The sequence below is a fragment of the Patagioenas fasciata genome, chromosome 5, assembly GCF_037038585.1.
Source record: "Patagioenas fasciata isolate bPatFas1 chromosome 5, bPatFas1.hap1, whole genome shotgun sequence".
Lineage (NCBI taxonomy): Eukaryota > Metazoa > Chordata > Aves > Columbiformes > Columbidae > Patagioenas > Patagioenas fasciata.
This window is the reverse complement of record NC_092524.1, coordinates 33,749,876-33,767,189: the sequence shown is the minus strand read 5'-3', so window position 1 is coordinate 33,767,189 and position 17,314 is coordinate 33,749,876. Positions and strand designations below refer to the sequence as shown.

Genomic DNA, 17,314 nt, shown 5'->3' with positions numbered 1-17,314 from the left:
TCCTGCCACTGGGAGAGGAGATGAAGAGTGCAGAGCCAGAGCTGAGGGTGAGAGGGAAAGGTGCTGATGCTCATTGTGCCATGGTAGTGCCATCCTGGTGCTGGGCACACCCCTGCGACCCCCCAGGACAGGAGGGGTGATGCGTGGCCTGATCCTGCACAGGAAGGGGACACCCATGTGAACTGTACCCTCACCCACCCCAGAAAATACTGCCCAAGGAGTGCCACCCCCCATGCAGAAAAGCCCCATGCTTCCCAATGCATCAGCACAACCCAAGCTCCAGAGCTGCCTGAAGAGAGGGTCAAGTCATGGTCTCCTACCAGAGCTGCACGTTCTGCTTTGCAGCCCTGTCTGCGTCATTTCCTAAAACCCTGGGGAAAAATCTGGAATATGGGGAATGCTTTTAGACACCAATCAATCACTGTCATTTTCTTAATGCATTGCTCTTAACTAGTTCTTGCTGGACATGAGCACCTGAGTTGGGGTTGTCTACAACATCGCAAACACAAACATGGGGGCCCTGACCAAAGAGGACGAAAACAGAGCCAGAGCAGGCAGAGGAAAGGAGAAAAAGCACTTACCTTGAGTGAGAAGCAGGGCTGTGGGGAGAGAAGAAAGTAAGACAGGGAGAGAGAAGAAAAGAGGGAAAAGTTAGTATTCCAGGGGGAAAAGCTGTTTTGCAGATGACGGCTGTCAGTGAGCAATGGACATGGTGCAAGGCGGCGTGAGCTCGCCAGAGCTGCATGCCAGGCACAGGCTGGGGCGCAGACCCCACAGCAGCAAGATGGAGAGAAGGCTGGTGAGCACTGGGGCACTGGCTGCCCGAAGTCACACCCCCACCCCCCAAGCAAGGGCAAAGGGTGTGGGTGGAGAGTAGAGGGGAGGGGAAGGGAAAAGTTGGCGGGGACTGGTTACACTTGCCATCGGGGCCTGTCATGACCCAAGCTGCCCTGAAGGCACACGAGGTTCCCTCACTTCAGCCAGAAGTGTGTGGTTGTGGCAGGGCTTGGCACAACTGAGGAGTGCCCAGTAAACCTGTGAGTGGCTGAGAAGACAGGGTGGCCAGGGATGATGGGCAGTTCACTGAGAAGAGCATCTTCAGGAGAAGGTGTTGATAAAATGGGCACTGGCCTCCAGTGTGAAATGGGGCAGGGGGTAATGTGGCTGTGCATCCTCCCCTGGGATGCCCTGGCTCACCCATGCCTATCCTGCATCCCACAGGTACTGCTCCCAGAGGGTCAGAGTGCCATAAGAAGCACAGGCACACGTAAAGCATCACTGCTTTGAGTCCTCCTGGCTCTCTTTGCTCCCATGTGCAAGTCTGCCCAACAATGCTGCACGGGCACGAGCTGTGCAATGTCATCGCAGCAGGATGCAATTGCCTCCTAAGAAATGTGACCACATGGTCCTGTGAGATGAGAGGTGGGAGGAAGGCAGGAGAAGGGAGTGAAGGTCCTTGCAAGGGATGACAGTACCCTGACTTTCCTCACAGGCACAGCTTGGTCCTGTTGCTGCCATAGGCAGTGACCTCCTGGCCTTCCTCTGACTTGATTTCCCCACTGCCCAGAGCTGTCACTAAGAAACATCTGGCAGGATCCCTCTTAGGTGTTACCCCTAAAAAGCCCCAGCCTGCATCCAAGTTTCAAACTAACTACAGGAGAGTCCGTATAGCAAAAAATACAGAACCCTCTTTGAGAGGGGCCAAGCACTAGCTCTGTGCCTCAGATTTGACTTTTACCTGTCCTTCAAACAGCAAACCAGTCCCTGAAGATTTGGTTGCATGCGATGACAGTATTGTAATTACTAATACTTATGCACTTTCAGTCTCAGAAGCTCGAAACTCTGTACAACAACTGGGTCAGTATTAACAGCCCCATTTGACAGATGGTGAAGCAAGCAAAGAGAGGCTAAAGGGAACATTTTGCAAACTCAGAAGTGGGCTGGAGTCCAAAAGGGCTAATTTACCTGGATGTAACAGTTCAGGCCTCTGAAAAGCAGGCACTTTTATACAGATGCACCTAATTGTATCTGTGCTGGTTAGAAAGTGATTTTCTAAGCTATTTGACAAAGGTTGCACAGCACATCAGCGGCAGAGGTAATCCCATGTTCCAGCTCCCAGTCACTTCCCCACTCCATCAGGCAGCATCCATGGGCACAGTTTTCCCAAGAGCCTGCAGAGAGTCATTGTTCCAGTCAAGAACTTCATCCACCTATCCATCTCCCCAGCTGGGAATACTGTGGGCACTCCAGATCTCCCTTATCTGTGTGGGCAGGTAGAGATGCAGTGAAAGGGAAAGGTACAATGAAGAGGCTCCCTACTGAGCATCCCTTGTGTTTCAGGGTCAATTCCTTTTGACAGTCAAAAACCTTTTGGGGAACCATTCCTGAATACATTTTGCAGCATGTACAGTGTCACAGAGCCATGAGAAGCAATGAGATGTTTGCTCTGCCCACTCCACCTCCTGCCCTCCACACAGCTCTGCCTGGAAGTCTGCAACAGGCTGGTAACTGTCCCTTGTAGCACAAATCTTGAATCTCCTCATAGCTACATCCCACTGCAGCTCCATGCAGCACTGTAGCCTCCTCACTATTCCACAGTCTTCCAGTTCCCCAGACAATGTGGGGAAATTTAATTTGCCTTTTGCAATTACAAGCATTAGTACAATGGGTCAATTTGGTGTTCAAATTTAATATCATGAAATATAACTGGGCCTCTAAGCTACTGTGGTTATTAAAAAAAAAATCATTAGTTCCTCTAGTTTTGTAAAACTGTTATTCTAGTGCTCTGGGATCTGAGCTTATTTTTTTCCCCATTTGCTTTTGAGCCTGCAAAAGAACTATTTTCTCCTTTTCACTTATGATATGATACATGAATATTTGAAGAAGCCTATAAAGCTATGAATGAAACATCAATAATACAGCATCCAGAAAACCAATGGATTATTTTATCTTTATATTTCTGAGTGAATGCTGTGCATGCAAGCAAGAAAATGATTTCACGGACTAAAGCTTCCTTCCTGCCCATGCATCTGCTAATGTGCCCTTAGCCCTGACCTGTAAGGCTTCCTGACAGCCCATCTGGGGATGCTGTACCTGTACCAGACCCACTGATGGCCCCTGTGCTGTTCCCACCCCACAAGGCTCCCTGTGCTACCCCCAGCTCGGACTGCATCCCTCCATCCCTCCCTCACCAGGGTACCTCTCCCCGTCCTGTGCTCCTGCTCTGCACATCACACTCCTCACAGAGCCAAGCCACCTCATTGCTGTTGGCATCTCAGGTGGTCTCAGAGGCTTGACATGCATATTCTTACAGGGAGGTGATAAAATTAGCTCTGCAGTCAAATTCAAAATAGCAGTCCCAAGTATCCCTTACCTAACCTTTGCATGGCATGAATGCAGACAAACATGCATGCCCATAGACAAGGCAAGTGACGCTGAGTCTCTCAGGAGACTCAAAGATTTCAGCTCTGGATCCTAGTTCCTCCTTTACTGGGATTTCTCTGCCCTGCAGGCCTGGTGTTTACTAGACAAAATCAAAATTGTGTGCACGAACTCTGCTTCCCTGTCTCCCCTGAAACCACACAATTTAGACCTGAATTTAGCTGCTAAAAAGGCTATGGACTAATAAATTATTTCATCTGCGTGTTTTCAGTGTACTTTGGGGTCAAGTCTTGTTGTGACATGCAAGTTGGTGTGGGTTACAGATCAGGAATGAAATTCCCTCCTGCTTTAATTCTACTAAAGGCAAAGAAGGTTAAACCAAGAAGAACCAGGTTTGGGATGGGAGCAGACGGGTAGATGGGCAATCCTGTAGTTTACAGCAACTTGATGTGCCAAATGCATGTCACCACCTTTTTCTAAACAGCGAAACACCTTTTTCTGCTGTTTACTTTGTACAGAGATTTGACCACTCTGCATGCTTTATTCTGGACTCATTCTTCATTAACATAAATCTTTTCTAATCCATACCCCTAAAGACTCCATGAAGCCACTGCGTAGATAAGAGGACCCTTGTTAAAGGCCTGGGAGTGAGCTGAAATGAAAGAGAGGAGGCTGGATTTTGAGGAGACCCTCAGTCACACAGCAGGGCAGTCACAGGCAGCAAAAAGCCTGCACCCCATGTGCACCCAAAGGAGCTCAGTGACAGTGCAAACTGCAGGCTCAGCTCCCCAAGAGGTAAGGATACCCCATCTTCCAGATATAACTGTCCACAGGCTCTGCCTCCAGATTTGCTCACTGAGGTGAGCAGACTGTTTCCCTAATGGACTGTGAAGAGCTATAAACATGTTTTTTTTATAGGCTAAACAAGGCAGAGATTTTGCAGCATTAACCTGAATGCTGTTATTATTGAAGTCAATAGCAAAGCTCTTACAGACTCCTTTCCTTCAGGGGAATCAGCAGTGTTTAGCTTAATCACAGAGTTGCAAGCAAATTATTAAACCTTCGGGGAAGGAGGTAACAGCAATCTAACATTTCTTTGCTCTTCCCATCAGCAGCTGATGAAAGAAGTTTCTCAGCATCTGACTGTACTTCAGGAAACTTCAGCACGTGTGCTCATTTATCAATGCAGCTTATCATACCTAGGCAACAAACCTTTGTACCAAGTCACTTCATTTCATCAATACTTTGATATAGATAACTTGCAGGATCAATCCAAGCTAGGAATCCTTATTCCTTTGCAGTTTAATCCTTACTCTGTAACACCCAGCCACATCCTCCCTCTGGGGCACAAAGCTTTCCCAGCGGGGGTGCTGACACTTGATTAAAAGGAGACGTGTAATGAGATTTGTCCATACCAGCTGACTCTGTCCTGGGAGGGCTGAGAGGACTTTAGACAAAATCTTCCCAAGCCAGCTCATGCCAGTGAGCTGTTTAATAGTACTTGCCAGCCACCTGTGCTCCTGTTTCCAGTGAAGTCTATCTTGTGGGAGACACGCTTTCTGAAGCAAAATTTGGCATAAAGGATGTCAGTCCCTTCTACAAAGCGTAACTCTCAAGATGCAGCCTTCATGCACCAGCCCTGAGGTTGAACCTTCCACCATAGTCCCATGAGCTGACTTTTCATGAGGAGATACCCAATCACCCTCATGAAACATAATTTTCCAAATGCTGTTTTCAACATTATCTTCTATCAAGCAAAATACCAAAGTAGCCTCACTTGCCATTTGGGTTACATCAGCACTAAGACAAACCATAATTTAAGCAGGAATCCAACTTTTTCCAAGGAAAGCAAAGCAAGTTTTTATCCTGTAATCAAGGACTGTGGACAAAGTGTGAAAGCTGATGCGTGAAGAAAGCATTTCTCCAAAGTCCTGCTGGGCTGACAGTTGCAAAATCCTTGGTCCGAGTTTTGAGCTGACATGATACCAGAGCTGCCATGAGAGCAAGAGTCACACCAACAGACAGCATCTTGTCATAAAGAAAAAGATTCATTTCACTGCAGGAACACTTAAAAAGGTGCTGAAAAAAGGATGCCCAGAAAGGTGGCTGAGGATGCCAAGAGCTTTCAGAGCCCTGCACCTGGGATTCAGTTTATGTGACTGCACATAGAGAGGAAAGGTGAGACAAGAAGGATTCAGAGAGTAATTTCTTCGAAATGGAGACGATAAAAAAAAAACAGAAAACCTGGGAAATGTCCAGGAGGATACAGAAAAGCAACATTTACAATCTTTGCCAGGCAAAGAATGTGAGTCTCTCTTTGATATCTTTTTACTCATTCACTTCAATATAACAAGCTTGCAGCAAGCACCATCTTTGCTAGTGCTCTTTGCATCTGATATGCCACCACTGAGTCAGTATTGGTCTTCATCACAGACTGGGCTGGCAAGATACCCATCAGAGCTCTATTCTCATCTCTTTGAATTATTGAAGCACACCAACAAAAAGAGCTGCTAAAGTAAAACTACTCAATGTGATTTGTTTGAATGATCAGAATGTCTTTGAAAAACTCCAGCTGCAGAAAGCAATCAGTGAAAAAGAACAAACGGACTGCAGGACAAGGTTTGGTATTGTAGATGTAACATTTATATATGGGGGGAAAGCAAAGAGCAGGAGTAAGTGGTCGGCTCCCCTTACAGCCAGGGTTAACAATTGAGTGTCTCATGGCTCAGAGCAGCACAGCACTGATACAATTGGAGCTGAACAGTGAGAAGCAGCATCTGCTGAGCTCTTGGCCCTCACAGAGCCCCTCCTGGAGACACACAGTCCCACCTAATTGTGCAGCTTAAGACAAGGTCATTCCCCTCCACCCAACACCTCCAGTCAGGGCAAGCAGATGTCCCCTTGACAGGTGGTGACTGCTTTGTACTGGCACACGTATGGGACAGCACAGCTAGTAATGCAAATTAACCAAATGGTAACGAACCCTAAATCTGCTTACTACCCCCTTTCACTGTGTGTCCATCAGAAACTCCTGCCACTGCAGTCAGCAGCAGTGTGGGCACCCTCAGGGACAGCACAGGGGATTTTAATAGCATGGGGCTCCAGACCAAGTTCTGCATTCAAAATAAACCACCCAAACTCTGCCGCAGGCTGGTTTAAGAAGCACACATCTATTCCCCTGATCACTGGCCCTGCTGTCAGCTCTGCCTGCTCTTTAGGGTGCCACATTTCATCATGGACTTCACCACTGCTACCTGGCTAGTGCCCTTAAGGGGAGGTCGCAGAGTGAGTGGAGGCCCTCGGCACAAAGCTGTGATGGTGCAGGCATGACAGTGATACACTGGCTGTCTCTGTGTGACCCAGATCACAGATTACTTCCAAACAAAACTGCTCTGCTCCCAACAGGGCCAGAAGAGATGTTTTGAAGACACTACGAAGAGCCATCTGAGAACATCCAATACTCCTACAGCACCCTAAGCTCAGTGTGACAGAGCCAAATGGGGAGTAACAACAAAATGAGGACACACCATCAAGGGAACCATCATTTGTGGTGCTGGCAACAAACGCGTGGGTAGCCAAAACCCAGAGAGACTCGTCGTCAAAAGCAACCCAGACTGAACCACACAGGAGAGGCAGGAGCTGTGCTATGTCCTCGCCATGTGAGTCGTGTGGGGGCCTATTCATCACCACGACAAAACCAAATGAAGTCCCAGCCGGGAGGCTGCGGTTTGGGATTTTCCCCCATCTGCAGGTGCAGGGCAATGGCAGTGTCCGCGCAGCACTGCAGAAGCCTGTTTGCACCGCGGTGGCTGTGCTCACCTTGCACCTCGGGGGCTGTATCAGTTGTGCGTGTTCTTTGCAATAAATAAACCATCCAAACTCTGCCCAGGCAGCAGCACGATGACAGCAGGAGCATGCACGTGGGAGTCTGTGTGAGCATCCTTTCCCAACACTGCACAGCAGGTCGGGCGCTGCCCCGAGCACCTGTGAGCCCCTGCACGTCCGAGGCTGCCAGGACCACTGCTCATATGTGTGTCCTGTGAAGCTGCTGGTGACAGCAGTGATCACTCCTGATCACTTCTGCACGGGAAAGCCTCACATAGCTCCTTATTCTTCATCCCAGGCACAAGGTACGCTCATCACAGATGCTGCAGCATGCAGCGTTAGGGAGCTGGGGATCTTTCCAGATGCCCTGGAATTAGTGTAGCGACTGTGCCACCTTGTGCCAGCAACATTTACAAGTGCATTTTAATCTCCCTCGTATTTTAAAATCACAGTGCTCTCAATCTGACTTTTCTCTAACAAGGCCAAACAGGGTTCTGTGTCTCCTCCTTGGCATGGTCCTTCAGTTCCTCTGAGTAAAGAGGGTCCATTTGAGGGTGCACCTTCACCTCTGGCAGGGAAAGCGGCTGGCTCTGTGCTGCACATCATTTAGTCTGGCTCTGATCTCCGCTCCGTCTGTTGCAAACCAGACAGTCCCACTGACTCCTGTTGATGCTGGCGTAAATGAAACACACACAATATGGCAAAATGGCATTGTAGTCCTAATAATGAGGACATTTTACAACTGAACCACCTTAAGATCTATTTGGACTTTTTTCATCTAAGTGCTTTTATGCAGCCAGATGCAAACCGGACTACAAGGGAAAAAGTAATGCAGGTGTTCACAAATCCAGCCTGATCCTGACTCTGTATCCTGAAACTCACTGGTTTAGAAAAAGATGCAGGGCTCACAGAGAGCAGGCATCTGAGCAGAAACTTCAGTGTGATGCTCCAGGCTGCTGACTGCATAAAAGGGAGAGAGACAAACGAAGGTGATTTTTCTCCTGTACCTGCTGAGATGGAGGTGGGAGCCCCGAGGACAGGAAGGGGCATGTGTGGAGAGGAGACAGCCCAGTGTGGCACTTTGCAGTCATAGACTCAAAGGGCTTTATCTCCTTAAACTCCCAAGAAGAAATCTGAGTGTAATATGGCTATAGGGAGCAGGTACCTACACAGAAGCTATAGCATGCTACATGGTTCTTTAATCTGATGGAGAAAAGTCAGAAAATAACTAGTGGCTACAAGCTAAGGCCAGACAATTTCTGCCTAAAAGCCATGCCCATATCTTTATCCTGGAGGGCAATTAACTGCTGGGACATACCCCTATGGGATACGGCACACTGGTCACCGCTGCTGATCAAGTTGGACTTTGGTGAAACCTGAGGGCCTGTGCTCAGCACACAGTGAAAACTCACGCCCCTCATTGCCTGTGGGCTGCATGAGATGGTCTAAAAGCATTAAACTACAAATCTTCTTTGGGGTGACATTTTACAAAACCACGGATGCTATATGACATTGTCATGCTAATGTGAGCTGTGTGTATCCTGAATGTCCTGCAGAGCCATGCACGGGAGCTGGGACTGGCCAGGGGGCAGCTGCTGTGCTGGTGAGATAAGAGACATTTCAGAAACGGAAAGCTGTGCGATGCACAGGCAACTGCCAGGTGCTCCCATCACCTGCAGCAGCATGTGGGAGGAGAAATAAGCCTGTGGGCACAGACGCCTGTCTCTACTCCGTATCAGACACCCAGAAGGTGGATTTGAATCCCCTTTTGTAAAGTGCTTCTGTTTAAAGCTTGGCCTTCCTGGATGATCTCACACTCTTTTACATGCAACCTCACCTGGCTGGTGAAGCCAATGGCAAGACACTCTCAGTGACAAAGGGGTCAAACATTTATAGGACAAGGACAAAGATACCTCTAGGCAAGACGCAACCATTAGTTAGGGTTTACTCCCACTATAATTCGGCTCTGCTGGGAGATCCTGGGTGTCTCTGCTGATGAAGTAGGACCTCAGCAAAGCTATACACCCTGTGCACAACAGCCTGTGATTGCTTGCAACACATTAAGGAAGTTTTCAGGTGAAAGAAGCATTTTAAAAATAAAAGCAAAGCAAGATACCTCACACCTTCCCTCTTCTCCTGTGGGCTTTTCACTGCACCTCATAGGGACTCAAGTGCACCCAAGCAATGCCAGTGACAGGCAACAACAGAGGGAAGGACAGAGGGACGTACGGGAGGAGCCAAAGGGGCAGCCATGCATTATGCCCTTCTCTTGCCTTACACATTCCACAAGTTCCTGGCAAAGGAGAAGGAGAGAGGAGAATCGCAAAGGTGTGCTCAGAACAAAAAACAGATCAAGACAAGGAAACCCAATCAAAATAATTCAGCTTCCGAGGCTCAAGCATTGCACAAAAGGAGGATCAGAAGTAAGCTGGGCTCTAAGAGGCAGAGATGACACCAAAACAGGGTGAGAGCAAGAATACAGGAGGTCAGAGAATAAAGTCGATCCATCTACAGGAGGAGGAGAAAAGGAAGGAGGGGAAGAAGGACAAAGAGGGTTATATTTTCTGGAATTGGGGTTTGGAGACTTGATTCTGATTTTTTTTCTATTTTCATTTTTTCCATAAAGGATCTCACACCTGATATTCCTCGTTCCATCCATTTCGGTTCACCAAGGGCAATGAAGAAATTCTCCTGCCTTTCGTACTCCTCCTCATCTACTATCTTAACCCTTACGGTCTTCCTGTAGGGACAACAAGAGAGACAACCATGTACAGCTGGCTGGAGACGAGGTGGCAGCAGCAGCAGCAGCAGTGGTGGCGGTGGCAGGGAGGGCTCCCGGCACGAAGCCCATTCCCAGCAGGACGGTGCATGTCGGGCTGCCTGTTGGACACGGGGCATCCGTCACAGCTGCTCCTTGGGGAGCGGAAGGGTGTTAGGGAGAGAGGGGCTGGCAAGGGGGTGAAGAGGGAGGGACATGGGGTTGGGGGGGAACAGACCTTGCTGATGGTTAGAGGGAGGTGACTTCTGCAGCACATTTTTTTCAGTGTCACATGGTAATGGAAAGGTATTAGCGGCCTGGAAAACACCAGGGACCACCCTGAGGTACCCGCTGCATTTTAACTGGAAGATCAATTCCTTCTGCTACTCTCACATTTAATAATAACTCTGCAGGGAGTCTGGGCTGGGAGCTTTCGGAGAAGAGAGAAAGATGGGCACTCACAGACACGGTTCCCCAGTGGGGTGAGGTGGGTCTCTGCTGGCAGGCTACAGCGCTATTAGCTGTGAAGGAGACTGATATTTCTAATTTCCATTTTTAAAATGGCATGTTTTATTGCTTTTTCTCCTCAATAGCACCTGCTTCTTCCCCCTCACCTCTTCCCTGAGCAAGGACACAGCTTTCCTTGGGAGTAGACAGTTTTGGTGGGACCTCATGGGCAACACAATGGGACTAAAATGCCTCCGAGGCTTGAATGGAAATACCCTGGGTACTGGAGTGGGGCTTACCCCTTCTCCCTGCTGCCTTGATTCCTGTCTTTATCTAACACAGGTCTGACCAGGACATCCCATAGGACCAGGGCCAGGCAATGATCTCCTGAGATGCTGGATGTTTTTCAGCCAGCATCTTCCTGCTGATGCTGCAAAATTTGCTTGGGCCCTCCAGTGGGGGACGGCAGGTGATCCCTTTCAAGCTGCTGCAGAAATACAGACAAGCAGGACTGCTCTCCATCCTTCTCCCTCTGACCCCCTCACCACTTTACCTCTCCCTGGCCCCAGCATCACTCCCCCCACAGGTACCATGTGACACGGTGTGTGTGCACAGCAGCATTTAGGGCAGAGCAGGTGGAGATAGACAGAGGAAGAAGAGGAGAAGAGGAGGAAGGAGATGGAAGAGAAGAGGAAACAAGAACATTAATGTTAGTCTGGAGGGCCAGTACTACACCTTTCTGTAAACTCATATCCACCATCCGGGGGCTCATCAGCTCAATGAAGAAATTCTTGTTTTTTTCATACTCCTCATCATCAATTACCTTGATGTGAACTGTTTTGCTGTGGATGGAAAAACAGTAAGTGTCATAAAGTGGAGAAGGGAACAGAGAAGCAACAGTGGAGGAAAATAAAGAGTTGAATGGGGATGTTAGAGAGTCAAAGTTTTCTCACCCACTGAAAAATCTCAACATGGCCCTTGAGAAAGGTGAAAGCCCCACTCCTGCAAGTGACACTGCCCAATTTTCTGTTTAGCCCAAAGGCATGATGGCAGGCCATGCTGTGAAAATCCAAGTTAGACAGAAATAGCTCTGATCCCCTGGCAAACCAGTGAGGGGCTCAGGAGCTGCCAGCATGGCAGCTCAGGGCTCAGCATGCGGGCAAGGAGGTCTCCTGGCCAGCAGAGAAGTAGACATCCCTCACCCTGCTACCCACTGCACACACACACACACACATATGTGCAAAAGCAGATGCACAAGCACGCACACATCCTGCAGGCACCCTGCTGCTGCATCCCTGCTGCATCCCTGCTGCTGCACCCTTGCTGCTGCATCCCTGCTGCTGCATCCCTGCTGCTGCACCCCTGCTGCTGCATCCCTGCTGCTGCACCCTTGCTGCTGCATCCCTGCTGCTGCATCCCTGCTGCTGCACCCCTGCTGCCAACACGCGCCTACCAGGCAGGCACCCACCAGCCACACAGGCCATGAGGAGACTGCAGTTCCCACGTCAGAGGGAACTCCAGGTGATGCGGGTTCATCAGCTGCCAGGGAGCCGATCCTACATCCTACATCTCTCCTTAGGCAAATTTATTAGGAGTTCTTGGAGTATTTTGCAGGAGAAGAATTGCTGAGCTCACCGTACCATGGTTTCTTTCACAGCAAATACCCACCTTACGAAGAGGTCACCATCCCTCAGCTTTCACATGCAAATAGAGCAAGGGAAATGAACTGAAGGCAATGCCAGCCTGCTGCCTCCTTCCAGCCAGAGCTGCACCGTCAGGGGCTGAAAAGGACCCCTGTGCCCCCCGCCCCCACTTTTCTGGTGGCTGCAAGGCTTCATGCAGTCCCATCGCTCACTCGTGACAGAAGGGATTGGTGCTTTTATCCCAGGCTGATCTCATACTCTCCTACATGCAACATTGTCTGCGTGTGCATTGATAGGCACATACAATTACATACTTGTATAAATGCAACCACTGTAAATCAGTATGTGCCTGCCATCATCTCAGGACTCCTGAACTTCCAGCTGGGCCCAAACCCAACCTGGAACTGCATTTTTTAAACAAAAAGTCACTTCCACCTAAAAACAACTGTCCCTCAGAGCCACCAGGCCAGTGCCCCTCCTGCCGGTGAATGACCCCCCTTCCCACAGCTCCGTACCCACACATGGCCCTGCAGCTACGACCTGCCCTCGCTTCCTGCCCATCCTCAGTGTTCAGATCAGTCCCTGGTGCATTTTGTACACTACTGGTCTTGGATGGGGATGGAAAGGAAGAGAAGAGCAGGACTGGCAATCATACAGTCTGGAAAAATGGCCTCAAGCTTCAGATCCTACGTGCCTCAGCCAGTAGCCCTTAGCATTAAATATACCCAGTATCTTTGATCACACAGCACTTCAAAGAATGAGAAGTCCATCCCTGCATCCTGGGGGTGCTATGATCCCCATCCTGCGATGCTGCTACTGTGAGCAGCCCCCTGAAAATCACCATTTAACAATGGTGATAGGAGGGTTGATTAATTGTCATTGCTGTAGCTTGCATTCCTACTGATACCACCAATGACCACAAAATTATCCAGCCCTCCTCCAGTTTGACTCTCAAGTCACAACTGCTCCTGTACTCTGATTACAGAAATCCCATTCCTTGTGCTGGCTCTTGGTTTTGGTCTGGTCCCAAACCCTGTCTTTCGAATGATGGCATATGGGATAGGGAGAAGAGTCTGGACAACCATCAGTGCAGGAATATGCAAGGCAAATCACCTCTAATTCTTGTTTCTAAGATAAATCAGCTTTATTTTTGACAGTACCCACAACCTGCACTAATGCCAGCAAGCCTTCTTTGCCTTCTCCAGACCTCTTCAACCTCCACTAATCCAACCTGAAGGACATAGGATTTTAAATGATATGTCTCTGGTGTAAATGTTGGTGCTTGACTAAGACTTCATCACAATGATTTTGTTGCATTTTTTTTGGAGAGGTTGACTGAATTTGGCTTTAAAACAAGATGTTGTCTGGGCCCCTGGTACTTTGCAAAGCTTGTTCAATTTGCTGAGTTAAACCTAAAGCTGACTCATAGCTCTGAACTTTCGTTGCTCATATACTACAAAACACAAGGTGGGATTTTCAAAAGCAGCCAGTACTTCCTGAACGTGGGTTGCTTTTTAAAATCCTATTCATAATTACTATTGCTTATGCTTTTTCCATTCTGGGAGCTCCAATTACTCAGTATTGCCTGTCTGCAAAAATTTGCAAAAAGCCCACAGACCTTGTTTCCAGGGGCCAGCTTAGGTATCACGACAAAGCTATTCTAAGCCTTTAAGCAATGAATATTATGCATGCACACCATGTGAGTTTGCTTTCATACAGCAACCTTCCTTTCTTTCTTTCTTTCTTTCTTTCTTTCTTTCTTTCTTTCTTTCTTTCTTTCTTTCTTTCTTTCTTTCTTTCTTTCTTTCTTTCTTTCTCTCTTTCTCTCTTTCTCTCTTTCTCTCTTTCTCTCTTTCTCTCTCTCTTTCTCTCTTTCTCTCTTTCTTTCTCTTTCTCTCTTTCTCTCTCTTTCTCTCTCTCTTTCTCCCTTCCTCCCTCCCTTCTTTCTTTCTTTCTTTCTCTCTCTCTTTCTTTCTTTCTTTCTCTCTTTCTCTCTTTCTCTCTTTCTTTCTCTTTCTCTCTTTCTCTCTCTTTCTCTCTCTCTTTCTCCCTTCCTCCCTCCCTTCTTTCTTTCTTTCTTTCTTTCTTTCTTTCTCTCTCTTTCTTTCTTTCTTTGTTTCTTTCTTTCTTTCTCTCTTTCTCTCTTTCTCTCTTTCTCTCTTTCTATCTTTCTTTCTCTTTCTCTCTTTCTCTCTCTTTCTCTCTTTCTCCCTTCCTCCCTCCCTTCTTTCTTTCTTTCTTTCTCTCTCTCTCTTTCTTTCTTTCTTTCTTTTCTTTCTCTTTCTTTTCTCCCTCTCTTTCTCTCTTTATTTCTCTCTCTCTTTCCCATTCTTTCTTTCCCGTTCTTTCTTTTATTTTATTTTTTTTTAATGAGGTGGCTCTCCCATCTCCATGAGTGGTGTGTGCAACCTCATTTAATGAGGACACGTGCCCAGCAGATGATCTCCCCAGCCATGTGCTGTGTGTATGGAAAGCCTGATTTCACATGAGCCCCTCATCTGTGCAATGAATACTCAGAGCTGTGTAGTCAAGGAATAATGACTCACTGCATGCACATTTTGTTAAATACAGAGAGCTCTATACAGCCTACTAAGTAGTGCCACAGCAGTGAGATTTCCTTGGAGTACTGCCTCTTCAATATTATTTAAAAAAAAAAAAAGGTAAAGAAAGAGGAAGACGATGTGGTGGGGATCCATAGGGAGGATGCACGATAAAATGCTGGCTTTGCAAAGCAACTCACCTGGGGACAGGAAAGTGAGAGAGCAAACCCTCTGGACTCCTAGACCAGTTCAGCTCTGCTGCAAACTGAACCATTATCACACAGTAAAGCCTCAGGCGGCTTTTCAAAAAAGAGTGTCTGAACTTGGTGACCAATTCCTGGTTTCCTTTTTCACTATGAGCCATAGGGAAAAAAAAAAAAGACCTTTTACCTGGCTCTGAAACAACAGGTGAGAGGCAGAACTTCCACAGACCAAAGCTGCAGGTGCCTTGTACAGACACGGGCAGCACCCTGCACCCCTCACCTGACCTGACTCAATCTCAAAAGAGGAGGAGGAGGTGCCCGACCTCTCCAGCTTTGCTGCGAGGTGGTGAGTGCTCAGCAGGCCCCCCATGAAAGCTCTGGGGACCCAGCACAGGAGCCCAGAGGTGAGGACTGTGTGGAGTGGGGACCACAGCACCACCCACGGTCAGGCGGAGTGGGATGGGGGGCTCCAGCCAAACCGCAGCTGCTGCCCACTCCTGCTCCAGAGCCAGGGTGCTGCCAGCCTTCCCTGTGCAAGGAGGAAAGGAGCATGGCAGAAGTTTGCAGGACTGTGCAGCAACAGCAGGAGGTGGGCGAGGGCTCACAGACCCAGTGCCAGATAATGAGGAGTGGTTAACCTTTCACTGGGATTTTGTGGCAGAGGGAGGAGAAGCATCTCTGCTCCTGGGTCGCTCTGCAGCCTGCAATGATCGATGATCGGGGCACAGGACTGGGCTTGCTCCCTTGCAGGGAAATGCTCTTCTCTCAGCTAGATGGCTGCTCCAGTGACTGTCACCACGGAAAGGTCAGTGCTGACAGAGGACGCTGTCAGTGGCCTGTCAAGCCACCCCTCCCAGCCCACAGCAGCTGGTGGGGCTGCCCTTTCCCAGGCTCTGCAGCATCCCTACCCACTGCGAGCAACTCGCTACTCTCCAGGGCTATGAAAGCAACCATAACTACAGCTGTGTCCTGAGCTGTCATAAATCATCTAGAGGCCAAAGCACAGATTGCTCCTGTGCAATCTCATCTCTCACCTGCAGCCACACTGAGAGCTACCTCCTGGGAAGGCATGGAGAGCAGAGGAGATGGATGGGGAGAAGGGCTGGAGCATAACACCACCCTGGGAAGACATCACGTTAATGCGAGAGATGTGACAGGAGGACACTGAGAGGCAGAGAGTGTGTGGGAGCAGGAAGATCAGGAACATTTTGCTGCAAGAACATCCTGACAGCTTCTCGAAATTAATGGAGGCAGAGGCAGGCACAAGCGGGGCTAGGGATGTAGCAGCCCTGACAGGCACATTCACTGCGATGGGAAGTGAGGGATCTGAAGCCCACCTTGCTCAGCCGAGTAGCTTTCATTACCCAGCCTCTGGTCACTCTGCATGGGGCAAGGAGGACATTTTCAGCCTTCCCCTTTGTCTCTGACAGCTTCCTCATGGCCAAGACATACCTTAAGACAGCTCAAAACCAGAGAACAACAGAGGCCATCCAAAAGCCTCTCCTGGCAAGCAACTGCCTTCATTAAACACCACTGGGAGCTAGCAGCAAAGAACCACTCTGCAAGCCCTAAAGCCGTGCTGCCAGCATCAAGCCATGGCATAGTCCAATCTCAACCCAAGCACGCGTGCATTGGTAGGAAGAGCTCTTTAATCCAGGCCTCTGTGCTGTCTTCAGCAGACTGAGTGATGCTTTCAGTTTGGGCTGTGATACAGCAGGACAAGCTGAGAGCTGTGGCATATCTGGGGATCACCTGGCCATACAGAAGTCTGCATAGCTGCTCACTATCCACTTTTTCTCTTGAGTCATTGCAAGCTGCCACCAATGGCCCTCAGATGATGGCAGTCTAGGCTCTCCTTTTAATATGTGCTTAAAAACAACCATTGGTTTTAAAAGTTAGGAATGGGAAGGCTCCTCTGGGGAGCAACATTAAGTATGAGATTTCTCTGAGTAAGCAACAGAAGAAAGATGAAATGAATAGACATTGATCTCCTAAAGGACTTTGTACACATGATGTTGCTAAATTCCCCATCTGTGAAGTAGAGGATAATCTATAAAATCATTTTATTTGACAACATGTCCGCTTCCAACACATAAGGCAACAACTGGATGCTTATTTGATTAATGTGCTGGAAAATATTGAGTATTTCTCTGTGTGGAGACTCTCATTTGCAGGAATTATTGCTGAGAAGGTTAAGAGGATGTGTCTGCGTGACTTTGGAATGTGAAATAAGGCTCAGCTCTAAAACCAGTGTAAGTCAGGAAACGTCACATAGTGTATACCATTGAAACAAGCAGGGCTGTACAATAACAGGATTTATAGTCCCCAGTGGGAACCTGTTAGCCAGGATGGAAAGCAGTCAGGACAGAAATGTAAACATCTTTGAGACAGTGAGAAGTACCAGGAGGTCTTTAGTAACTCATTAATGAGAATCGTTAGTGCATTCACCTTGGGTCAAGCCGCAGCGTTCTTGAAACATCTTGATACACCTAAATCCTCATGTGACTTGCTGTGGGT

General features: G+C 48.3%; 1 protein-coding gene across 8 annotated transcripts in view; it reads right to left on the bottom strand.

Annotated features, from left to right (window-relative positions):
- Positions 1–17,314, bottom strand: part of SLC8A3 (solute carrier family 8 member A3) — a 122,542-nt gene that overhangs the window by 15,412 nt on the left and 89,816 nt on the right. For 4 of the 8 annotated variants that reach the window (XM_065839795.2, XM_071809282.1, XM_065839793.2 and 1 more), the window contains 2 exons: positions 11,147–11,253; positions 582–599 (listed from right to left, as the gene is read on the bottom strand). In XM_065839795.2, coding sequence (XP_065695867.1) covers positions 582–599; positions 11,147–11,253 — 125 coding nt within the window. Of the gene's footprint in view, positions 1–581; positions 600–9,842; positions 9,947–11,146; positions 11,254–17,314 lie in introns of all 8 variants that reach the window. The other 4 variants (XM_065839797.2, XM_065839794.2, XM_065839798.2 and 1 more) reach the window with 3 other exon arrangements.